The following is a 26,265-nucleotide window of genomic DNA, read 5'->3' on the forward strand; positions in this document are numbered from 1 at the left end:
GAATAGATCTAGTATTGAGCTTACAAACCTTTTGACTATAGGAAATTGCCACCAAGAGTAGGGACATTGCAGGGATACAATATCTCCCCAACTTCATGTCTTTTCCAGGCAGGAGTAGATTGTCCACTTGCATTCAGTCAGGTTTAAAGTCTGCCAGGCTTAAAGTCTGCCAGTGGGGAAATTGAGTCTGGAGAATCCCACCTCAGCCCATGCTGAACACCAGCTCTCCCACTCTTCCCTTGAGATCACCTATGCAGTTCATACCAGCATCTCATGAGCATACTGGCATCGTGTAATGGAAGCTCAGATCGCCTTTCTTGCTTCCCATACCTGGAGTTAGACACAGAAGAACAGTCACTTAGTAGTCCCATAGCATCTAAAAATGGCAAGTTCCTATAACCAGGTTTAAAATATGATTATAGTTTCACTTTAGCTAAGGAACATCTTTTAGGCAAGTCTTAAGTGGCTTACATGCCTTTCTATACATGTTCTAGTTCCTGATTAAATGGCACTCATAAAATCAAATTTACCATTAAAACCTTGACTTTTCCATCAATGCCAAATTTTATCAGAGGTTACCTTCCTCTTGGAAAGTTAGACTGAAATTCTTTTCTCCAAACTGAAGATGTCATTGATTTATTCAATTCAGTCTATTGTTTTAATACTAATTGCTTTTACCTCACTTTGTAACATGACCAATTTTTCTCCCCATCGCCCCCCTCCCCCCACTTCCTAATACCTTGCATTCTGGTTGCTCCTTCCCTCAATGTACCCTCCCCTCCATCGCACCCCACCCCTGTCCTATCCCCATCTCCTCTCTTTTCTTGCAGGGCAAAATAAATTTCCAAACCCTTATCCGTGTAATTCTTATTTCCCCAATTATATGCAGTAAAAATTTTCAACATTCATTTCTACTACTTTGAATTCCAACTTCTCTCCCTCTCCCCCTCCCTCCCCAGCCCCACTAAGAAGGGATGCAATTCAATACAGACTAAATATGTGTTGTTTTGCAAAAGACTTCCATAGTAATCATGTTGTGTAATGCTAATTATATTGCCCTCTGACCTACCCTATCCTCCTTATTTTCCCCCCTACAATTGACCTTGTCCCTTCTTGAAAGTGTTTATTTCTAGTGACTCCCTTCTCCCATTGCCCTCCCTCCTAACATTCCCTTTGCTCCACTTGTTGCATCCTCTCCTATTTTCCTGTGGTGTGATATAAATTTTCACATCAATTTTAGTGAGCATGTTATTCCTTCCTTCAGCCACATGTGGGGAGAGTAGCTTTATTTCTTCCCCCCCCTTCTCCCTTATCTCTTCTATTGAATAAGATTTTTCTTATCTCTTTTATGAGTTATAGCCTACCCCATTCCATTACTCCCTTTCTTTTCCCAGTATTTTCCTCCTTCACCCCTTAATTTTAATTTAATTTAATTTAATTATTTTATTTATTTACTTTTGTATATGTGTGTGTGTGTGGATATCATCTCTTCTGATATAACACACCCTGTACTCTCTATCTACATGTATGTGTGTGAGTGTGTGTGTGTGTGTGTGTGTGTGTACAATCTCTCCAACTACCCAAATACTGAGAAAAGATTCAAGAGTTAAAAATATTTTCTTTCCATGTAGTAATATAAACAGTTCAGCTTTAGAGAGTCTTTTATGATTTTTCTTTTTTTTCCCCTGTTTACCTTTTCATGCTTCTCTTGATTCTTGTCTTGGGAAATCACATTTTTAAATACAGATCTGGTCTTTTCCTCAACATGAAATCTTCAAATTTGTCTCTGTCACTGAATGTCCATTTTTTCCCTTGAAGTATTATATTCAGATATGCTGGGTAGGTGATTCTTGGCTTCAATCCCAGTTCCTTTGACTTCTGAAATATCTTACTCCAAGCCCTTCCTTCATTTAATGTTGAAGCTTCCAGATCCTGTGTTATCCTGATTGTATTTCCACAGTACTTAAATTGTTTCTTTCTAGCTGCTTGCAGTATTTTCTCCTTGATGTAGGAACTCTGAAATTTGGCCACAATATTCCTAGGAGTTTCTCTGTTTGGGTTTCTTTCAGGCAGTGAGCGATGAATTTTTTCAATATCCATTTTGCCCTATAACATCAGGGCAGTTTTCCTTGGTAATTTCATGGAAGATAGTGTCTAGGCTTTTTTTTTGATCATGGCTTTTAGGTAGCCCAATAATTTTTAAATTATTTCTCCTGGATCTATTTTCCAGGTCAGTTGTTTTTCCAATGAGTTCTTTCACCTCATCTTTATTTTTTTAAATTTTTGGTTTTGTTTACTAACTTCTTGGTTTAACTCATAGTCATTCTTTTCCCTGGAATCAATTCTCTCTTTCAATGAATTATTTTGTTCAGTGAGCTTTTGAACCTTCTCCTCCATTTGCCTAATTCTGCTTTTCAAAACCTCCTTCTCCTCATTGCCTTTTTGGACCTCTTTTTCCAATTGAGTTAGCCTCTTTTTAAAGCTGCTATTTTCCTCAGTGGTTTTTTTTTTTGGCTCTCTTTTAGTAAACTGCTAACTTGATTTTTAAGGTCTTCTATTGCCTGAGCCAAGTTTAAGTCCTCTTTGGAGGGAGGGCCTTTGACTTCCTCTGACAGTATGCCTTGTTCTTCCTCATCCGAAGGAATGGAGGGAGACACTTGCTCCCCAAGAAAAGTAACCTTCTATGATCTTATTTTTTTTCCCCCTTTTCTGGGCATTTTCCCAGCCAGTTACTTGACTTCTGAGTTTTCTCTCTGCACCCACCTTGCCTTGAGTTCCGCCCAGCTAGCACTTAGGGGCTGAGATTCAAAAGCTGCTTCCCAGCCTCAGGGCTTTTGGCAGGGGCAGGGCTGCTATTCAGTGTGAGATTAAGTTTAGGTGCTCAGGTCGGGGCAGGGCTGCCACACAGGGCTCAGTTCTCTCAGGGGGTTTATGCAGAGATCTTCAACAATGGATCCGAGCTCCTGCCTACTTTGGGAGCCCCTGTCTGCTACCGCCTCTGCTGCTGCCTCCTGAGGGGGCCTGAGTTATGGAGACACCCCACTCCCCTCTTGGCAAGCTGAAAAGACCCTGTCACTGACCTTTGGTGCCTGTGGGTGGAGGGACCTGCACTGCCGCTGGAGATTCTGTCCCTGAAGCCTGCTCAGATCTGCTCCCCTCGGTGCTGCGCAGCCAAGGCAGAGCTGGGCTCTGCTCCAGGTCCGGTGCTCAACAGACCTTTGGTGTCGGTTTTTCAGGTCTCTCTGGAACAGAAATCTCCTCCAGTCCATTGTTCTGTGGCTTCTGCTGCTCCAGAATTTGTTGGGAGTTCTTCTTTACAGGTATTTTATGGGCTGTGGGTTAGGAGCTAGCATATGTGTGTCTTTCTACTCTGCCATCTTGGCTCCTACCCTTGGTGGCACTTCTAAGAATCTGGTGCAAGATGTGAAATGTTGAAGTAAGGGTTTTGGTCACCATCCTGTAGGTGATGGGCATCCACTGAAGGGCTGTGACATGATCAAGTGCAAGTCATGTCATCATTTATCTGATGGCAATGAAGGATGAATACAACAATCTGTGTGATATGATGAAAGTGGTTCCTCAGGAAGATGAGGTAAGCTGGTGGTGGCTACTTGGGTGGATTAGAGGAAAGAAGGAACTAAGATGAGTTCGATGAGGAAAGAAAGCTGCTTGTTGGGATCTGGGCTGGAATCCCAGCTGGGATACTTCTGGTCTGTGCAGCCTTGGGTAAATAAGTCAGTAAGTTCTCTAGTTCTCACTAAGCACGTTCTCGGTGGGGTTACTGCTGCTGTTTGCACTTTGTTCTTGAAGAGGACTGGGACATTATTGCAAAAAAACATGCTAGCCATCACATGAGCCTTCAGTGAGATGAAATCTTTTTGCCAGTAGAGACTCTTGCCTCACTGTTGAGGTCTGCTAACTGATCAGGGTATATGGTTGCTCAGGGTTGGGGCGGTGAGGGCAGTTTCTTAAAACAAGACAACAATGAAGTTTGTCCTATCAATTGATTCTTCCTTTCACTTGGACACTTAGAGGCCATTGTAGGGTTGTGTTATTGGCCTAATTTCTGCATTATTATACCTTGGGGGATGGGGTGGGGGAAGCAAGCAAGTCGTTGGATTAGTCAGAACACACAACGTTTATCAATTAAGCTGCTGTCTTATAAGGATGTGATTCATAGTGTCCCAAAACAATTACATTAGTGACATTCAAAAGTTTCAGTTGGTGTTGTTCAGCTATTGAGTCATGTCCCCATGGACATGACCTTTATGACCCCATTGACCATAGAACATTAGGCCCTTCTAGCTCCACTATCTCTCAATGTCTAAGTTCATGTTTGCTGTTGCCATGACGCTCTCTATCCATCTCCACCTCTGCCATCTTCTTTTCCTTTTGCTTTCAATCTTTCCCCACATCAGGGTATTTCCCAGTGACTACCCTCTTTTCATTATGTGGTGAAAGTATATCAGCTGAGAGGTTCTGGGAAGAGGTCAAAAAACTTTCAGCTCCCCAAATTTCCTCCACAGAAAAATACATAACATCACCTAAGAGGAAACACAGAGCAGCGGAAATAAACAGAAGTCGAGGTAAACCAGTTGTTCTCTGAAGACAACTTGAGAAGATCCCAGGAAAGATCTGACCTCCAGGAGTGGATGTGCATGAGTGAAGTGTTACTGCCCAGCCAACTCCACAGAATCAATAAACAACAAGCCCTAGGGGCAGCTGGGCTGGGAGACAGCCCCAGCCTCATGGCTGAGTAGAAGATTGAAGGACCTTAAACTTTTGAGGGGTGTTAAGCACAGATGTGCTGACCAGACATGCCCTGGGCTATGGCTGCAGAGAGAAGGAGCTGGCACATAGGGTGAATGCCACAGCAAAGGGGCAGGGGCCCTGCTGGTTGTGGTCACTTGCAGGAGAGCAGAGTCCCTTGTTTCAATTCCAGGACAGAAAGGACAACTGTCATTTGCAGCCACCTGAAGGAACACAGGAAGCAAGGTCATTGGCAGGACAGTGTGGCTGGGGGCCCTAACCACACTATATGAGTGGACAGAAGAGATTTTATCCCAGTACAGACCTCAGAAAATAATAGTAAGGAGAACCTGAGGCTTTGGATGAGAGACAGAGACACTGAGATGGAGAAACAGGGAGAGAGATAGGGAGAGAGAAAGAGAAAGAGAGACAGACAGAGAGAGAGTTTGTCTCATTTGACTATCATGACAATCCTGTGATGTTTGTGACATTATAATCCCCATTTTATAGTTAGGAAAACTGAGGCAGATAGCAATGAAGAGACTTGCTCAGAGTTACACAGCTAGAAAGATACTAAAAGGGTTATTTCTATACTGCAGAGGAGGAAAGTTAAGCCCAGAGGGTTTAAGAGACTTGGCCATAATCACACAGCAGCTAGTAAGTGTTAGCAATGAGATATAAACCTAGGTCTAGGCCAAGACCAAACCCTGAGCTATTAGCAATGCACCAAGATGCCTCCTGGGGAAAAGGCATGAGGGGAGGACTTTAGCTTTCTGTCTAAGTGTTCAGATGGTCAATGAACAGTCCTGGGCCCATTGATGCATAGCATAATCATCCACAGTGGTCCCTCAGTGGGAAGATCTTTCGAACGAGCACTTCACAACTCCAGGCAATGGGTACAATATGCCAGATCTTTGGGAGTCCCTCTGGGAATGGTGAACCCAAACCAGAATACATTAGCTTTTACCCCAAACCCTCTCCACTTCTGAAACCAGCCGTCATTGTCTAGGCCACCACTATCCTCCCAGTCGTCCAAGCTCATGACCTTGGATTCAGTCCATTGCCAAATCTCTTGTTCTACCTTCATGGTATCTCTCCTATATATTCCCTTCTCTCCATTCACAGTTATTACTCTTCTCCACTCTCACTTCACCCCACTGCAGGAATATTTAATGCCCTTCTGCCTGGTTGCTCTAACTTCAATATCTCCCACTGAATTTTGAAGGTAATATTTCAAAAGCACAGCTATAACCCAGTTATGTCACCACCAACCCCTAGGAGCTCCAGTGTGTAGTTCCCTGTTTCCTGCAGGATAAAAAATAAAATCTCGTTCGGAATTTAAAGCCTTTCATAACCTGACCCCTTTCTACTCTCTAGTGTTTCTACATCCTCCATACATTCTCTGAACCAGATGCACTGGTCTTTTTGCAGTTCCTTGAATAGGCCTTTCCATCTCCCAATGTCATGGTTTTGCAATGGCTTGTCTCCATGCCTGGAATGCTCTGCTCTATCAGGTAAGACTTAATTTCTCTGTCAGACTCAGTTTAAATCCTACAGGAGGTCTATCCCTGGTTCCCCCCACTCCCAACTTCTAGTGCCTTCCCTCTATTCTGAATAGATCTTTGGTTTCTCTTGATATTCTGATATGTCCTCCATCATTTGCATGTCATCTCTCTAAGAGGAAGACTGTGGAAACTGGGGTTTTGTGTCTTGGTTTTGTCTTTCCTTGTGTTCTCAGCAATTAACAAGGTGTTGGGCATATGCTTCATTAAATCTTGTTCACTCTTAAACTGATTATCCCCAAGAAACTAGATGAGCCTAGCCACCCGAAGATGCCTCCATAAAAATACCAACTCTGTTGGGTGCTACTCCGATGGCAGGGTTTCATGTGTGAGCTGTAACTGGTTCTCCAAGAACCTGCCTAGCTCAGTGCAGAGATGCTTATCACCAAGTTGGCCACAGAGTGATGACTTTCCCAGTCACACCAACTCTCTGTCTTGTATGGTTTATACTCATAGAACATTGCAGTCTCAGAGAAATCAAAAACAACTGACCATAGAGAATAACAGAGAAAGACACTGTGGGTATGAATAGGTTGTAGCATACAACCTGTAATGAACAGGGCATCATGTCAAGAGTCCTGGCTGGAGTCAGATCTACCAGTGACATTGTTTTATTAAACTTCCCAAGAGCCTATCTGCCTGACCCCATACCTGCTCTTTCCAGTGATCTGAGGTGGGTTTCCTAGAATCTGGGTTTTTTTTTGTAGACTATGGGTTCAAATTTCATCTCTAAGAATTCCTGGAGAAAGTGAATATCTTCATTACATTGGGTGGAACATGTTGGCCAAGCAAATTTGACCAAGAATTGGTTTAGATTGGCAGTCATGAAAGGACCACATCTTTGGAGGAAATATCCCCTCAGAGCTGTTGAAGCAAACAAGTACCCATTCTCAAAAACTGTCTGCTAAGATATCAAGGTTTGGATCTAGGTCAGTGGAGAGAAGCCTTGGAATGGGACAATCATTACTTATTGAGCTATCCCAATATCCAGCTGTAGCAATCATTCTCTAAGACATCTACAGCTCTGTGAGAAGAGCAGAGTTGTTGCTGCTGATGTTTTCCCTAGAATCCATTGATAGTTCTTGATCCTCTTGAATCATAGTAAGCCCCCTACCTTCCCATAGGGTCTTCCAAATTATACCAAATCCCTGTTGCTTACATCCTCATGCATAGTGAGGTTCATCAATTCTGTGAGTGATGTGTCTAGGCTGATATTTTACCAGAGAAAAATCTACTTTCTCAGCATTACTCCCTCAGTTCTACTGGGTCAGGTCCAAACCCCTACCACTTCACTGAGGCTCAACTAGACTAATCTTTTTGTGTCTCAAACAGGCAGACTTTCAGCTCCTTATAATGACTCATGTGTCAAAGCTTTGGGCCATGCTGCCTAACTCTGTTTGACTTTTTGCTGAACTTCTCAGATTCCCTCTACTCTCAGTCAGCCTATTGTTGGGGGTTTTGCATTAACATTCTCTAAGTAGGCATTTGCAGATTAAAGTTCAAATGGATAAGTGTCTAGCACCTAAGAAGGCAACCCTAAGTCTACATATTGGGAAAAGAAACTAATTATTGGTGAATTCACACCAGGATTTTTCCTCACAAACTGTAGGAAACTCCTTCTCTGCTGGAGTGATTCAGTTCACTGATTTTCGGGAAACATGCTCGTACTCATTTCTTGCTCATTTGCTATCAGAATTGAGCGCTAGTATCTTTTGCTTTACATTAGCTTCAGTGTGGTTTAGTAGATAGGGAATTGTCCTTGAAGCCAAGAAATCTGGAGTTGAAGGGACACCTTTGATACCCAAAGGCTGAGTGACCCTGGGCAAGACCCTCTCATGCACTAGGTAACTAAGCCTGGAAGTTGGAGAGCACGTGCCAAGCTCTTCAGCAGAAGTTGTTTACTCACCTTGGAGTTCCTTCTATCAATGAAATCACAGGCCCAGTTCCTGTTCCTAATCCTCTGTTTACTTTCTTTAAGGACAGAAATCTCTCTGGTGAGCCTCCATCCAGAATCTTGGCCTGGACATAGCCACACGTTGTTTGGGACATTTGGTTGCAGTTATTTCATCTAAGGATTATCTTTCCTTTCATGAACTGGAAGAGAATAGTGGGTAGCAGTTAAGACCAGAGGTACATGGATACATCAATCAGTCAGTCATTAAAGGCTTTCTACAGTCAGGCACTATGCAAAGCAGTTTGAATACAAACTAAAGTAAAGAACAGTCCCTGATCCCATAGAGCTCAAATTCTAATGAGGGAAATAGCATGCAAACAACTATGCACAAACAAGATTGATATGGCATAAATTGAAGTAATTAGAGAGAAAATGCATGAATAATAGGAGTCAGTGACCCAGGAAGGCCTCCTGAAAGGGCTGAGTTTGAAGCTGAGTCTTGAAAGAGGCCAGGAAAGCCAAAATGTAGAGGGAGGTCATTCCAGGCCTGGGGAATAGCAAAGGAAAGGGAGAGAGCAGGAGATGAATGTCATGGCTGAGTGAACTGGAAGAAAGCCATGTGGCTGGATCATAGGGCACATGGAGAAGAGTCAAGTCTAAGAAGACTGAAAAGGTAAATAAAGACCAATTGCAGGGCTCAGAAAATCAAATCAAGGATTTAAGATGTGATCCAGATGGCAATGGAGAGCCACTTCAGCTCTTTGACCTGGGGAAGGTGATATGATCATGTTGGCACCATCTCAAAGAACTCAGAATCAGACCACCTCTAATCTAAGCACAGGCACTTATTGAGGATTGACATCCTCAGAAGCAGGTTAGGTTCCAAGAAGAACCGTCAACTTAGTAAGACAACACAGGCCAATTTATAGTGTAATGATACTGATTACACAGCAGAAATTATTAATATTAAAAAGGCAGGAGGGATTTGTGAAGGGATTAGGTAATGGTTTGGTGGTCAAATGTCCTGGTCATGCTGCTTTCTGATTGGTTAAGTATTATGGTCCCCTCTTGAGATAAATGTGCTTGTGGTTGAGCAGCACAAGAACACACCTATTCAAATATATGAAGTGGATTGGGGAAAGTGGCTAGTTAGGTATAGTGATGAGTTTGAGGACAGTGGCTCTTTATGGGGATTGTGTATTGAGTCTGGACAGGTTAAAGTTAAAGCCAGATTGTATGGCTAAATCAGGACATGTCTACTGTTCAGTGGGGCCCACAAGGAAGTTAGAATATTGGGGCTCAGAGCCATCTTTTTGAGGATTCCATCAGTCATGTCTGCATTTTGGGACAATCACTTTGGCAACTAAGAGGGGGATAGATTGGAGTCAGGAGGGACTTAAGGTGAGGAGACCAATCAGAAGTCTACTCCAATAATTAAGGAGAGAACTAATGAGGACTTCTATCAGGGTTGTAGTTCTGTGAGTGGAGAGAAGGGGCCATATGAGAGACATTTTAAATAATAAAACTTGGTGAAAGGCTGGATATATAGAATGAATACAATTGAGAGTTAAGGAGGACACTGAGGATGAAAGTCCTGGTGACTGGAAGGATAGTCATGACCTTGACTGTGATAGGGAAGCTCAGTTGAGGTAGAGTTATGGGGGAAAGATAATGAGTTCTGTTTCTGACTTGTTGAATCTGAGATGACTACTGGACTTCCAGTTCAAAACATCCAAGAGGTAGTTGGTGATATGAGTCTGGAGCTAAGCAGAGAAGTTAGAGATGGATACATAGATCTGGGAATCATCTGAGAAGAAATGATCATAGAATCAATGGGAACTGATGAGGTCACCAAGTTAGATGATATAAGACAAAACTGAATCTCAAAATACTTGCTTTTCTTTGTAATTCTCTGCATTTTATTTTCTATATTTAAAAACATGCTTCTGAGAAGGGGTCTGTAGACTTTGTTAGACTTCCACGGGGAATAGTAACACCAAAAAAAAATGTATGAAAACTAAGATAAAAGAAGTGGGACCAGAAGTGGTGGTGGTGGTGGTGGTGGTGGTGGTGGTGGTGGTGGTGGTGTGTGTGTGTGTGTGTCTGTGTGTCTGTGTGTCTGTGTCTGTGTGTCTGTGTCTGTGTCTGTGTCTGTGTCTGTGTCTGTGTGTCTGTGTGTCTGTCCTTCATTGCCGAAGAAGACCATGCCATCAGAGAAGTAATGATATGACTTGCACTTGACTTTGTTTTGAGTGAGGGAGGGCTGTGCAAGGTCACCAGCCTCACTTCTCCTCCAGAGCCATCTGAATCCATGACCAGATATTCACCAGGATGACTGGAGATGACCCAGGATGAGGCAATTGGGGTTCAGTGACTTGCCCAAGGTCACACAGCTAGTGAGTGTCAAGTGTCTGAGCTGAGATTTGAATTCAGGTCCCCTGGACTCCTGCACTGGTGCTCTATCCACTGTACTACCCAGCTGCCTCAGAAGTGGTGGTAGTGGCAGTAGCCTTAGAAGCAAGTGGGCTCCACCAGGATGAAGGTCAGGTAAAAGATGCTGAGAAGGAGCAATCAGACAGGGAGGAGGAGAAACAGGGGAGAGCAGCATCACAAAAAACCTAAAGAGGAGAGTCAGAAAGGCAGGGTGATCAGTGGTGACCAAGGCTGCTGAAATGTCAAGAAGGATGAGGACTGAGGAAAGGCCATTTGATTTGGCAATTAAGAGACCCTTGGGAACTTTAGAAAAAGAGGTTTCAGTTGAATGATGAGGTTCAGAAGCCAGATTACAGGAAGTTTAGAACTGAGTGAAAGGGGAGAAAGTTGAAGCGGTGGGTATAGAAAGTCATAAAGGAGGGGAGAGTTATAGGATGGTATTTAACTGAAGGAGCAGTCACATAATGAAAGGCATTTTTTTTAAGGATGGAGGAAACATAGGTCTCATTCTAACTGCCTAGAATATCTTTCCCACAATGGCAGTCAGCTATGAACAAAATTCTCCAGACGTCTGGTCTGACCAGAGCAGAGTACAGAGTGAGGCTATTAGTTAGACAACTGGGAGGCATGAAAACTGGACTTTGAGTCACGAAAACTTGAGTTCAAATCCTACCTCAGATGCTTCTTAACTTTGCCTGTGAACCACAGGACTTTAAGGTAGGTAAAAATGATAAAATAGTTTTGGCAATGTCTTTTGACAAGTGCATAAATTGGATTTAAGTGAGACAGAGTTGCATAAAGTCATCAGTCTCACACTATTCCAGAGTCATTGGAATCCAGGGGCAGGACAAAAGTCAAGACCACTGGCAGTGGCAGATGCAGTATGTGACCTTGGCTTCCTTAATGTCTCACCAAGCTCTAAACACTCCACAGCGTCTGGTTAACCACCTTCATGGCTGTTGGGATAAATTGTTCTCATCCTCCCATTCCTCCAGAGGAAGTCTCCACATGATTGGGGTAGACATGTCCCTGACTCTTGGGAGATGAGACCTCTTGGTTAACTGCAGCCTGGTTCAGCCCATCTGTCAAAACCTTTTGCCAAGGTATGGCTGGCTATGCATGCTACAGATACTTGGAACCACAAGCTAGAGTTGGGTAATTCAGATAGACACCAAAGGTGGAAAGCAGCCCTAAAAGTGGCCCAACAGACCTCACACCAGAGCTCCTAGTCTTCCCTGGACACACTACACATTCATAATCTACATATATGTATAGAGAAAAACTAAAAAGAGAACAGCTATAAGATAAAGACAAGATGATTGAGGAAGCAGGGCACTAGCAGTTGGAGGATCGAGAAAGGCTTTGTACAGATGATGGTGTTGGATGAAAGGAACTCTGGGAGTTGAAAGTAAGGGATGTGGGGGTGGGGAGGCAGTATTCCAGGCAAAGGAGATGCCAGTTCAAAAGCACAGTGATAAGAGATGGAGTGTTGTGCATACAGAACAGAGAGAAGCCCTGTTCAGCCCCATCACAGAGTGTGGAAAGAGAAATGAACAATGAGCCTGAAAAGATAAGATGGAGTGAGGGTGTAAAGGACTCTGCGAGTTAAACAGAGATTACATTTGATCCGAGAGGCAATAGAGAATCAATGGAGTGACTTAGGCACTTAATATGAGATAAGTCATATAAAAAGAACTTGGTAACATTTTAAAACCCTATGCAAATCTCTTATCACCATGAGCTCGTTCTATTTTTTCAACGAGATTCACTTAGAAATTATCTCCTGCTATGATTTCTTTATTTTCAATCTAGACTATTGCATATGTAAGAAAAATAACTGCTTTTTAAGGTTGAATAAAATCATTCAGATATAAGCTCACCCTCTACAGGGTCACTGTCAGAAACCTCAGCATAATGCCAGAAACTAACATGGCAGCAAGGATGCCCAACGCATCAAATTCCCACGTTTTGCTGTCTTCTGCTAAGTGCCACCATTGTTAATTTTTTTTTGTTATCAGTTTGGGGTTTTTTTCTTCTCCTATGTGGCTTGGAGATTATTTTGTATGGCCATATGCGGGCAGCTAGATGGCACAGTGGATAGAGTGCAGGACTTGAAGTCAGAAAAACTCTTCTGTCTGAGTTCAAATCCCACCTTAGACATTTACTAACCATTATGACCCTGGGCAAGTCACTTATCCCTGTTTGCCTCAGTTTGCTCATCTGTAAAGTGAGCTGGAGAAGGAAAAGGCAAACAACTCTAGTGTCTTTGCCAAGAAAACTTCAAATGTGGTCACAAAGAGTCAGATACAACTGAAAAACAACAAAAACATTTCAGTAACTGAGATTTGCTATGTGTCGTCAGTAGCATCCCTGTCATTAGCCTTGTCAAAGTAAAGACTAGTGGGGTTCTTACAATGAGTAGACAATCTCCCCCAAAGTGAGGGTTTCAGAAAAGGTCTATAGCCATGGACCATAGATGGAAAGGTAGCTGTTGTTCACCCTTCATGTTTTAAGAGGACCAATGATAATGTTGGGGTCAAGGTATAGTGTGTCTGACTGTGGCTGATCAGACCAATATGAGCTTGGAAGGCTCTACCACAGATCAGGCACAAATAGCACATTTGAACATTTGGTATGGAGAGTTCTCTGGATATATATATCTCACATTTGCTGTGAGTTACTGAGATTCAGCTGTGCTATAGAGCACAGGGCACATCAGGCTGGATGTTCCTGTGCCAGTATTTCTCATATCTCACAATCAATACTAAAGATCTTCAGAGAGACCTTGAGAGTATCCTTCTACTGTTTTTTTCTGATTTCCATGTGAGTATTTGCCTTAAGTGAGTTCTCTATAAAATAGTTTTTTAGGCAAACCTATGTTTGGCATTCAGGCTGTGTGGCCAACCCATTGGAATTGTGGTCCCTGAGGTAGAGTTTGAATGTTTAGCAGCTTAGCTTGAGAAAGGACCTTAGTGTCTGTCTGGTACCTTATCTTACCAGGTAATCTTCAGAATCTTCCTAAAACAATTCAAATGGAAATAGCTCAATTTTCAGTCACAGTGCTGGTATATGATCCAGGTTTCAAAGGCATACAACAGTTCACCACAATGGCTCTAGACTTTCAGTCTAATACCTCTTGTCTCCCACACTTTCCTTCAGAGCCTCCCAAACACTGAGCTACCTCCAACAATGCATGCATCAACCTCGTCATCTATGGAAAGTATGCTGCCAATGAATGTGAACTTATCTACAACATTCAAAATTTCTCTATTTGCCGTAAACAATATGGATAGTGTGTTACCGGGTGGTCAAGAACCTCCATGTTCTTGGTGTTGATTGTCAGGTCAAAATTAACACAAGTGACGAAGCGTTCTATACTCTATTTTATCTCAGCCTCAGATGCTGCACTGAGTACACAATCATCTGTGAACAATATGTTGTGAACCAGTTCTTCTTCCACTTTAAGATTGGCTTATATCCTTTTCAAGTTTCAAGCTACATAATTTCCCATCAGTACAGTAGTTAAACTTGATGCTATTTGCATCCTGGTTGAAGGTGTCTGACAATATCAGACATGGGAACAATCACATAGCCCTGCTTCCCTCCATCAGTGACTGGGACAGCTGGAGAGTATCCTCTATTATCTAGAATCTAAGAGGAACCTAAGGGCATTCAAAACCTCTTCTTCAGCTGGAAGTTTGGGGAAAGGGGAACTGAGATCCATCTGAGGCTTCGGGTCAATGGCGTCAGCTTTTGTTGATAATAGACTGTCAAGAACATTATGGAGAAGGACTTATGATGAAAAATGCTCTCCATCCCCAGGGAAAGAACTGATGGTGTCTGAGTACAGACTGAAGCAGACTTCTTAATTTTCATGATTTTTCTTGAGGGCTTTTTTTGACCTGTTTTTTCTTTCACAACATAATTATTATGAATATGTTTTGCATGACTACACATATATAACCTATATCAAACTGCTTGCCTTCTCAATGGAGAGAGAGAATTTGGAACTCAAAGCTTTAAAAATGGGTGTTAAAAATGTTTACATGTCACTGGGGAATTTAAAAAAATAAATAAATATTGGAAAAAGGGGAAAAAAGATCACGATGAAAGAGTTTAGCCTATGTCTCCAGAATCATGTCCTTATCACTCATCAATGTGGCTCCATCAGCACTGAGTAGTTGAGATGCACCATAGGCTTTTGGCCTGTAAATACTCTTCAGGGTATCACAGAAGTGCTTTGGATTATTACTATTGATATAAAACTGAATCTCATTGTCCTTCTTACCGAACCAAGAATCCTACATCTCCCCAAGCTTCACGTGCATTTTCCTTTTGATGGAGTTAAACCCTACTTTCTTAGATATGGACAAACTGTCCTGCTGGTAAATCCTGTGGACTTTACATTTTCATTTAACAGCTTATGAATTTCACCTTCATTTTTGTCAAACCAATCCGATGTTTGCAAGTGTTCTGGCCCAGATGGGTAAATGAGGCTCTGTATGCCAAGTCTCTGAAAGCTGCCCACTCCTTTTCTGCTCCACTGTTTCTAACTGTGTGCAGTCTTAGCTTTCCTTCCAACTGTTCACCCATGGAGAAGTGTTCTAATCTGTTGATGTTGAGTCTCCTGACAATGATTTTGCCTTGGTACCACAGGCTTTATTTAATGCAACTGTTTAGCTTGGAGAGGATGTCTACGATCAGTCCAGCACTCTGGGCCACACATCTTTGTCACTCTCATATCATGTTTCTTCTCCTTACAATGACATAGTCTATTAAATACCAATGCTTGCTGTGAGGGTGCATCCATGATGTTTTATTGTGTTTAGGTAAACAGAAGATTGTGTTGGTGATGAGAAAGTCATGAGACCTACAAGTCTTCAATAGTTAGTGACCATGGCTGTTGGTGTTACCAACTTCATTCCTCTCAAGGACCCCCTTTCATGTCTGGTAGTCTGTGCCTACTCTAGCATTAAAGTTACTGAGAATTACAAGCTTGTCCTCTTGGAGCACACTGTTGATGAGGGTTTCCAGGTCTTTACATTTTTTCCTTTAGCCTCATCATAGTTTGATATGATGGGATCATATGTACTGATGATGGGAGTGATAACACTTCCCTGAAAGTGGCAACCAAATCATCTTGAGGCTGCCCTTCACTCTTTTTGGGAGGCATACGTGCTTGTTGACTAGATTGTACCTAACTGGAAAACCTATGCCAGCTTTATATCCCTCCTTTTCATTACAGTCACTCCAGAAAAACATGTATCCGGCTTCCACTTCAGGAGGCAGGCCTTCCTTTGCCAGCTTTGTTTCACTCAAGGCTGCTATTTAGACATAATTCCTGCTGAGTTCTCTCAGTGTTCATCTTTCAGGTATACTGGATTCCATGTTGTCCATAAGCATGCACACAATTGTGAATGAATCATCTTCACAAATTTTTGTAAATTTTTGCATGTGTTTTGGCCATCTGTAGAATTCCCACCTGCTGAGGTAAGCAGGTATAAGGGCAAACAAAGTTGGATCTTATGCTGGTTTTGTTTTACTAAAAGTGCCTCTGAATAATGTGATTAAGGAGGATATTTCCCACCTACCGTTAGGGCTGGAAAGATTTGTAAGAAGGTCCATGCCTTTTGTTAATGAGGCACTGGTTCTCAAGGCATTTGATGCCCTCTGGCTCTTAAAAGTGTATAAATACTCGGAGGGTAAGGTTTTACTTTGGGGTTTTCTGATTAGAAGTGTTTGCTTGACCAGACAAGGACTCTGGGAAGTCGCTTAGGAGCCCCCTGGCTTGGAAAAACCAGAGTTACCAGAGGGCTTCCCTCTCTGGTAACTATGGTCAGACAGGTAGACCTGTTTGTTGATGGGTAGGCAGAGGAAGCCATGTCTGTTGATCTTTGATTTCTCTGTATTTTCTTCGAAGTTCAGGGTGCTCACTCCCCTGAATGAGGTGTATGATAGAAGTGCTTGATTAAAGGAATGATACATGTGCTTGATTAAAGTAATTGTTAACCCCTCAAAAGCTGCCTTTCCTTTTATGAATGCAGATCTAAGAACCTATGATAGCAAACCCCTCCCAGGTATGTTGCGGTGCTTATTGTTACAGCAGGCAAGTTTAGCTTAGGTGAGATAGACAAGTTTAGGGCACCTTTTCTGGCCCCTTCTTCATGCCAGGAATTGAGCAGCACAGTCCTTAAAAAAGGCTGCTCAGACACCCAGGGGGCTGTGAAATCCCACTGCTCTTCAGCCCACTGACCCTATGGCCTGGTTTGCCTGTGTGCAGGGTTGTGACTACAGCTCCCAGAGTATCAGTATCTGCTGCTTTGTCACTCTCTTGTTACCACAAGATTTCAAGATAGGTGAAACAGTAAAATACCGGATGATGAGTGATGTCTGAACTTATGCATGAGCTGGATTTGAGAGGCAGAGCTGTGCAAAATCATCAGCCTCACTCTCTCTTCCAGAGTAATTGAAGGCAAGTGGCAGGACAAGAATCAAGATGCCTGGCAATGGCCCAGGATACAGTGGATGACTTTGGTGTCTTTGATATCTGACCAAGCTCTAAACACTCCACAGAGCCTGCTTCAGCTGCTTTCATGGTCAATGGAACAGACTGCTCTCATCCACCTATTCCACAGAGGGATACCTTCACATGCCTGGGGCAGACACCCCCCTAACTCACCAACAGGTTGGTGGCCCATCAGTTACACCCAATCTGGTTTAGCCTGTATGCCAAGGAAAATTTTACCAGGGTGTAACACCTTGGTGGAGCTACAGGTGGGAGTTGGGTGATAGGTGGACACCAAAGGTGAATGAATGGCCCTGAAAGGGCTTGGCAGTGCTCAAAGCAGAGGTGCTAATCCTCCCTGAACATCCCATATGTAGCTAACAAGCATGGGGAAAGTTGGCAGAGCAGATGATGAGTCCCTGGTTCTATCTTCCAATCACCCGCCACCCAGGTCAGTTGATAAAAATAAGTGTTCTCAAAATGCTTCCTAGAGTAGGGTCCCTTTAAAAATCTCTGCCATGCTTAAGTTTACAAATACATCATTCAATGTTGTTGGCATCTGGAACACAAAGGCAGCCTTCATTCCTGAAGGAACAAAGGTCCTTCTGAGCAGGATGCAAGGCAGCATAAAGAACAAACAGAAATCCTCTGTCAAGATCACTTCCGTTCAGGCACTCCCAATTCAATGAAATACTGGGCAAAAATGATCCCTCTTTAAATGAGGATGGCCCGTGGGTTGATGATCTGTATCCACTGGCAGCAGCTTTTGACCTGAATGAGGACTGCCAAACAGAGCTTTGCCTAGCCTCTCCAACATGTCAGAAATGGATCCAGGGGGATGGATACCTCAAAGCCAAGAGAGCAATGAAAGTTTTCTACTAGTTTGTTCTTAAGTTTCACATGCATGCTTCCCCACCCACCTGTGATTTATCAAGGCACTGTCATCTTTAAGAGAATAATTAAGATTAGATTAAAATTTTATTTTTAAAATGGAAGGCCATCTTCTCCCATCCTGAACTTTAATTCATCTGGCAGGACCCCAAGAGAGCACTTCGAGTTTACATTAAAAATTAGCCATTGTCAAAACTGGGCAATGCATCCAGGGGTGATTCATTGGTTGGGAAGGGCGTTCGCTGCAAGTCTCAGCCTGGCAGAAACCAAGTTAGTTAGCTTCAATTAGTTCCAAATAACCCAAGGCAAAGAGTCATTTGCCATGGATGTTCTGCCCGGTGTTGAGGAGGGTGAGCATGGAGCACATTGATCCAAGGGCAAAGTTGGGGACAATTTCATATATCTTGATCCATTAGGACCCAGTACAAACCAGCAATGGCAAACTCAGTCAACCAATATGGATGTGCAGCTAATCAAACACATTCGTAGAGAGCTACCAGACATAATGGATAGATTCATGGGTGAATTTTTCCTCAAACCTTCAAAGGAAAGTAATACACTGAGGTAGACAGATCACTGGTTTTGTCATCAAAGATCTAGGTTCAAATGCTGGTTGAAAAGACTCAGCCTTTGAGTACCTATGAGCCTCATTTCCCTTCATCTATAAAGTCAAAGGATCAGGCTTGGAGCTGCTTAGGGTCCCTTCCAGTGTGACATCTATGATGCGATGAAGAGTGAATAATCTCTGTATCACATTATTATTCAGATAGGGAGATTTCTCTGTGACTATTTGGAGATAACTCGAAAGCAGTAATTCAATTTCTTCCAGCCTTTGATGAGACAAACAAAAGAAAATGTATAAAAATGCAACACTAACCAAGAAAATTATGAACCCCATTCAGTCATCATAAGTAACAATTATATAGCCCTTTAATGTTTACAAAGCACTTTACAAAGATTATCTCATTTCAGCCTTATGACAAACTTGTAAGATGGGGACTCTAGTGATTCCCTTTGGGCAGATGTGGAAAATGAGTTTCTGAGATACAACCTTACTTTCCCATAATCCTACAGCTGGTAACTATCAGAAGCAGAATTCCAGCCTGCAGTGGCTAAATCTCATCATTCCCACCTCTACTTATCTTGTATCATATCCTAGATCCCCAATTTTCCAGAGACAATCAAGACAGGCTTCCTAACACTCTTCAATTCTATGTTTAATTCATAGTCTGTTTTCAATGTCTGTCTAAGGTCTGCAACCTAATAGATGAGCTCCAGGAGCTGAACATCTGGATGATCAATAGTTTGTCCATCCACCTGGTTTTTGCCACGTGGAAAAATGACTGTCATTGATTCTCTTTGAAAGTGAAGGAACAGCAGCTACTAAGTAGGTCAAACTCCTTAGAAGGATTCTTGAGCTCATTTAGGAGGTTCTGGAATGGGCCAGAGCTTTGTGCATCCAAGACAAAGACTTCTTCAGATGGGAGCATCTGGGGACTTCAAACTATACAGCAAAGGCCCTTCAGCTTATCTGTGCCCTGAATGTTTTTGGCGGTCTGGTGAAGCCTATCGATCCTCTCTCACAATAATGGTTTTAGGTGCATAAAATAAAATACATGGTGTTGAAAAGGAGATCAATTATGTTGACATAAAGATGGATTTTTTCCCATCCAAATTCATGAAATCTATCCATAGACCCCTTTGGGTTGGAGAGGTGGGGGAAGGGATTCATGGAGACTCTGGAAAACTGTTTCCTTTCTCCAGTGATCTCCTTGCTGTATCTGTGTCTATGTGCAGTATTTATTTGTATATCTTCTCTCTACTATATACAGTATCTTCTATAGTCAACTGGTTCTGATTTCAAGGCTATAGAGATGATGGAGAATGGGGAAGCTGCAAAAATTCTTCAACCACCTTCATCTCTGAACAATTTCATCTCAGTTACCAGGTTTTTCCCTTCACCACTGGCTTGAACTGACAAAGTTGGCCAGGGCATAGCTATTTAAGCCCTGACAAGGCATGTCCAATTTTTGCTCACTCAGTAAAGTTGCTCCTTTTAATTTCATTAGATTGCTTTATAAGCTAATGTTTATAAAGCACTTAGTGATTGGCACATAGTAGGCAATATAGAAGTGTTTATAATAATTATCATTTACTTCTTTTATTATCATCATTATTATCCAAAATACTAAATCACAAGAGGAAATTTAGTTTGTAAAGCAAATCTGCTCAGATTGTTTTATTTCAAAACATATTTCTTAAAGAAATCATCAGATACGAAGATATGAATATGTTATTAATATAGTAACAGCTTATCTACCCTGATTTTAGTTACTATTTCAAAGGAGGGCAAAGAAAGCTAAGCCTCCTACATACATACTTAACAATAGTCAATAAACAGTAAGAACAGGGGGAGGATTATAAATGCCCAGGAACCTTTCAGACAATTGTGTACAATTACAATGATGTCTGATGAGTAAGTGGTAGCAGCAAGCAAATGATCAATCACAGCAGTGAGAACCACTAGGGTCTTCTCCATAGAGACAGCAAACAGGAACCCTGGGTTCTAAATCTGCCACTAACATTATGACCTTGTGACAGTGATGTTCCCTGGCTGAGTGTCAGTTTCCACATTGGTATAAAACAAAAGTTGGGCCAGGTGATCATATAAAATATATGTCATATATTATAAACCTTCTATTTACGTAAAAGAGTACTGGGGCTTGAGTCAGAAAGACTCAAGCTGAAATTTGGACTCACATCCTTATTAGCTGTGTAACCCTGGGCAAGTCACTTAACTTCTATTTGCCTCAGTTTTCCCATCTGTAAAATGTAAATAATAACGGCACCTACCTCATAGGATAGTTTTGAGGATCAAATAAGGTAACGTTTATAAAGCACTTAGTGCTTGGCACATAGTAGGCCACACAGAAATGTTTATAATAATTACCATTTATTTCTTTTATTATCATCATTATTATCCAAGATACTAAATCACAGGAGGAAATGTAGTTTGTAAAGCAAATCAATAGTTAAAATATTTCCCTAGCAGCTACCCTGAGCCAGCCCTCCATGCCAACTCATAAACATTTCCATGCACATAAGGCTAGTTTTCCAAAAGCTAGCTTTCCAGCTTCAATTAAACTCCAGACGCCAAGCTGTTATATGCTCGTCTGCTTCAGTGATTATGTCCCTGCACAATTAACGGGATGTGAAATGAGTACCCCGAAAATAAGATATTAATTGTAATAAATTCTGCTCACACAAACTTTCCAGAATCATATTACCCTGAGCAGGGATCTGGGCTTCAAATCTTGAGATGATAGCATGGCTAGAAGGTAATATGGCACCTTGTGCAAAAAAAAAGAAAAAAAAAAAAAAAAAGACTCCTGGTCTGCAAATCAGAAAGTGGGGGCTCAAAACCTGCCTTTGAAGTTTCAAGTCCCTATGTAATCCTTTTGCGTCTCTGGTCCTCAGTTATCTCATGAGAAATATGGGGATAATAATAAGTTGTGTTACATCATATCCCTCCACCGTATAGGTCATGGGGTTGTTGGGAAGAAGTTCTTGAAGTACAGACAAATTAACTGTAATCCACAAACTTGTTAGCCTCCTGGGTGTTTCCTGGTTATGCTAAATGAAAACTTTAAGAACAAAGAATTCCCATATGCCTCTCTGATAACTCAAGAGACTAGGATGAGAGCATAAGACCCCTCCCTACTCCACAATCTTTTGTTATTTTCATGTATATCTGTACAGCTAGTTCATCCCTATGAGAGCATGGGATAGCCCTAAGAACACACTTGAATTCAGAGCACAAGGCATGGATTTGCGATTGACCCCAATGAAGTGGCATTCTTTTTTTTTTCCCAAGGGGAACGTATCAAATTTGGTCATTTTATGCCTTAATAAAATGTTATGAGAGTCAGTCTTAGAGTCAAGAAAAACTGATTTCAATTTGAAATTATGCTAAAAAAGTGAATAAAATAATTTTGGTTCAGAGATCTCCCTGTTAGACATCTACTCCAAAAAGGACACAAACAGAAAGGATCATGTACAAAAAATTCAGAGCCACACTTTTTTGTGGTTGAGAAGAACTTGAAAAAAGGGAAGATACCCATTGATTTGGAGAAAAGTTGTGGTGAATAAATGGGGGGTTGGTACATGCCTAGATTAACTAAGATGGAGGCATCCATGTGGGAGAAACCAGGACCTGTTTCTGGGGGAAAGACTGGTGCAGGTGTGGACATTCTGAGTCGTCCCATCAGGTGATTGAGAGCAGCCCCTTTCTGCTGGCTGTATAACCAGAACTGCTTGTGTAGCCAGAACAATTCAGACTAGAACTCTTTATGTGTCTCTGTTTCTCTCCCTCTCTGTCACTCTCTCTGTCTCTCCTCTGCTCTCCTCTCCCCTCCCCTTCCATCCCCTCCTCTCCTCTCCCATCTTCAATCTCTCTCTTTCTCTCTCTCTCTCCCTCTCCCTCTCCCTCTCTCTCTCTCCCTCTCCCTCTCCTTCTCTCTCTCCCTCCCCCTCCACCTCCCTCCCCTTCTCTCTCCAACTCCCAAGTGCTCAGGTGAAGGATTCACTCACAAAGTTGACACATCACAAATGAGAAAGGGTCTACGGGCCACCTCTTCCTCCACAGTACATGTGGCCTAGAGAAATAGGCATGGCTGGGGAGTGGAGGGGTGGTGGGTCTGCTTCCTTTGTCCTCTTCAGTCCTAAGAACAGGAAGCAGAGTCCTAGACTAGGAAGCTCAATTCATGGGGACCTTGGAACCAGGATTCCAGGCTAAATGTTGCAGACAAGCCAAAGAAGTTCTAAGAGCCAAGAATCCTAGGACACAAAGCCAGAGAGAGCTTTGGACTTGAATTTCATGATACTAATGCTAAGTAGGAACTGAGTTAAGTTGTGAACCTAATATCAGAATTTGAAATGGTATAAAGAGGGATTATAACCTGGAGGTATTAGGTAGAAATGGTTTCATGCTCACTCACTGCACCTTTGAAGCAACTGATACAGTGTAAAAAAAAAAACAAAAACCAAAAAAAAAAACTAACCCAACTGGTGATCAAATAAAACTGAGGTTCTTAGACTCATAAATTTGGGTGGAGCACAATTGCTGCGGGACGAATCAATCAATAATCATGTTGAGGTCCTACTATGTGGCAGTCCCTGTGCTAGGCTGTGGGGATAAAAAAGGCAAAAAACAGTGTCTTCCCTCACATAGCTTTCAGTCTAATGGGGACAACATGAAGACACATGTATACAAACAAGTTGTATACAGAATAAAGAGGAAATAATTAAAAGAGGGAAGGCTCAAGGGGAGCCAATGGCCAAGACTGGAGATCTCACCACCTCCTTAAGATCCTAGAAAACCTTGCATAACCCACGTAGCCCTCTGGGAGAGGGGCCAGAATAAGCACTGTTATATAAGAAATAATAATGATGGAGAACTGAAAGAAACCCATGCACAGTCTGGGATGAGCTAATGCAGAATTAAACCAAGCCATGAAAACAATAGACATAATTGCTCCGACTAATTAAGTAGGTAGAATGAAAAAAAGGAACTGCAAAAGGCATACTTACAATGACCAAGCCTGAGGAAGACATGACACAAGGGGCGGCCTCCCTTCTTTGCAGAGTTGGCAGACCACAGATGTGAAAAATTGTATTTAGGAGCAGATCAGGTTGGTATATCAGCTGTATCTGTAGGCTGCATTTTTTTTTTCTCCTTCCGTAAAATCCTGTGTCACAAAGGATGGAGAAAGATTATATTCAGATATTAAGATGATTTTTTTTAAAAAGATCACTAAAATACTTAACCTTTTTAAAGAAAAAACCTAGCTTCAAGTCTTGCCTCTGGAACAAAACGGCTTTGAGACTGGCCATCTCTCTTGGTCTTTGAGGGTAGCAGAGACCCCTCAAAGCCCACTGGTTACAGATACATGGCTGAATTGTGTCCGTGCTGAGAGTTGTCTTAGTGAGATGTTTGCCCACGTAGATCAAATTACAGATCTAAGGGCTGCAGCCCCCTGCCACCACCCCAAAAGATGTTTAACTCAGCAATAACAAAAAAATTATATAATGGGGCTGAGGAAAGGTGTTTTCCCTATAATCATGCCTATTATTCTCCAGATAATCCCCTTTAATAACAAATGGAGAGCAGGGAGCGCGATGGGTCAAAGTCAGAGTGGTGGGCATGGACCTGGGGGTGGCAAGAAGGATGACAAGGACAAGAAAAAGAAATATGAGCCTCCAGTTCCAACAAGGGTAGGAAAAAAGAAGAAGAAAACTAAAGGACCAGATGCTGCCAGCAAATTGCCACTTGTAACACCTCACACTCAGTGCAGGCTAAAATTATTGAAATTGGAAAGAATTAAAGATTATCTTCTCATGGAAGAAGAATTCATCAGAAATCAAGAACAAATGAAACCACTGGAAGAAAAGCAAGAGGAAGAACGATCAAAGGTAGATGATCTAAGAGGGACCCCAATGTCTGTAGGGACATTGGAGGAGATCATCGATGATAATCATGCCATTGTGTCTACCTCGGTGGGATCAGAGCACTATGTCAGCATTCTATCATTTGTAGACAAGGATCTGCTAGAACCAGGGTGTTCTGTCCTCCTCAACCATAAGGTTCATGCTGTGATAGGAGTTCTGATGGATGACACAGATCCCCTCGTTACAGTGATGAAAGTAGAGAAGGCCCCACAGGAAACGTATGCTGATATTGGTGGATTGGATAACCAGATTCAAGAAATTAAGGAATCTGTGGAGCTTCCCCTCACTCATCCTGAATATTATGAGGAGATGGGTATTAAGCCACCTAAAGGAGTCATTCTCTACGGCCCTCCTGGCACAGGTAAAACCTTGTTAGCCAAAGCTGTAGCAAACCAGACCTCTGCGACTTTCCTCAGAGTTGTTGGTTCTGAGCTTATACAGAAGTACTTAGGAGATGGACCCAAACTCGTTCGAGAATTGTTCCGAGTGGCTGAGGAGCATGCTCCATCGATTGTCTTCATCGATGAAATTGATGCCATTGGGACCAAAAGGTATGATTCAAATTCAGGTGGAGAAAGAGAAATTCAGCGAACGATGTTGGAATTGTTGAACCAGTTGGATGGGTTTGACTCTAGAGGAGATGTAAAAGTGATTATGGCCACGAACCGAATAGAAACTTTGGATCCAGCACTAATCAGACCAGGACGTATTGACCGAAAGATTGAGTTTCCTCTGCCCGATGAAAAGACAAAGAAGCGCATATTTCAGATTCATAAGAGCAGAATGACTTTGGCAGATGATGTAACTTTAGATGATTTGATCATGGCTAAAGATGACTTGTCTGGAGCAGATATCAAGGCAATTTGTACAGAAGCTGGTCTCATGGCCCTAAGAGAACGTAGAATGAAAGTAACAAATGAAGACTTCAAAAAATCTAAAGAAAATGTACTTTATAAGAAACAAGAAGGCACCCCAGAGGGACTGTATCTCTAAATGAACTGTGTTGCCTTCATGAAAGTTGTTGGGAGCTGTCCAAACCCCCTGAACTAATAACGCTGGGAGAACTGAAGGGGCATCCATATGCCAGTGGGTCTTTATGAGCAAGGGTTTTTGGTTTTTTTTATAGTACTTGGATAGGATTTGTGAGGTACCCAAAGTCTTTTGTTCAGTGTGCTACACTATATTCCACAATAAAACGTGCTCTTTCAGAAGGCAAAAAAAAAAAAAATAAATAACAAATGGAAGCAGATTTCATCATATTTAGACGCTACTTTTACATAGTCTTGCATGCTTCGGGATATTTTAATGGATCTGGGATGTCTCGAGTGTTAGTGCCCTCCCCATCCGTCCATGTCTTCTTACCCTGTGAATTTTTCATCCTTGCCCTCCCATAAATTCTCCAGTGAAGATTGTCCGAAAGTGTGGGAAGCCTTCCTCTTTTAGTATTTTGTGACTACCCACTCAAGATTCATAGCATCACAGATCTAGACCTAGGCAGAACCTTGTCATGTAATCCAACCCCTCACATTTTACAGATCAGGAAATTAAGGCCTAGAGAGAAGAAGCAGTTTGCCCATGATCACACAAGTAAGAAACAGAAAAAACTGGGATTTGAACACAGGGCAGCTAGGTGGCACGATGAACAAAATGTTTGGCTTGGAGTGAGAAGGTTCATCTTCCCGAGCTGAAATCTGGCCTCAGACACTAGCTATGTGACTCTGGGT

General features: G+C 42.2%; 1 protein-coding gene across 1 annotated transcript; it reads left to right on the forward strand.

Annotated features, from left to right (window-relative positions):
* The first annotated feature begins 24,199 nt into the window (after positions 1 to 24,199).
* Positions 24,200 to 25,780, forward strand: LOC140532427 (26S proteasome regulatory subunit 4). Its single transcript, XM_072650876.1, has one exon. The coding sequence runs from the start codon at positions 24,212 to 24,214 to the stop codon at positions 25,532 to 25,534; it is 1,323 nt and encodes a 440-aa protein (XP_072506977.1). The 5' UTR covers positions 24,200 to 24,211; the 3' UTR covers positions 25,535 to 25,780.
* The last annotated feature ends 485 nt before the right edge of the window (positions 25,781 to 26,265 follow it).

Source organism: Notamacropus eugenii, chromosome 3, assembly GCF_028372415.1.
Source record: "Notamacropus eugenii isolate mMacEug1 chromosome 3, mMacEug1.pri_v2, whole genome shotgun sequence".
NCBI classification, from domain to species: Eukaryota; Metazoa; Chordata; class Mammalia; order Diprotodontia; family Macropodidae; genus Notamacropus; species Notamacropus eugenii.

Coding starts and splice junctions, on each gene's coding strand:
- LOC140532427 (XM_072650876.1), top strand. CDS start 24,212: ATGGGTCAAAGTCAGAGTGGTGGGCATGGACCTGGGGGTGGCAAGAAG.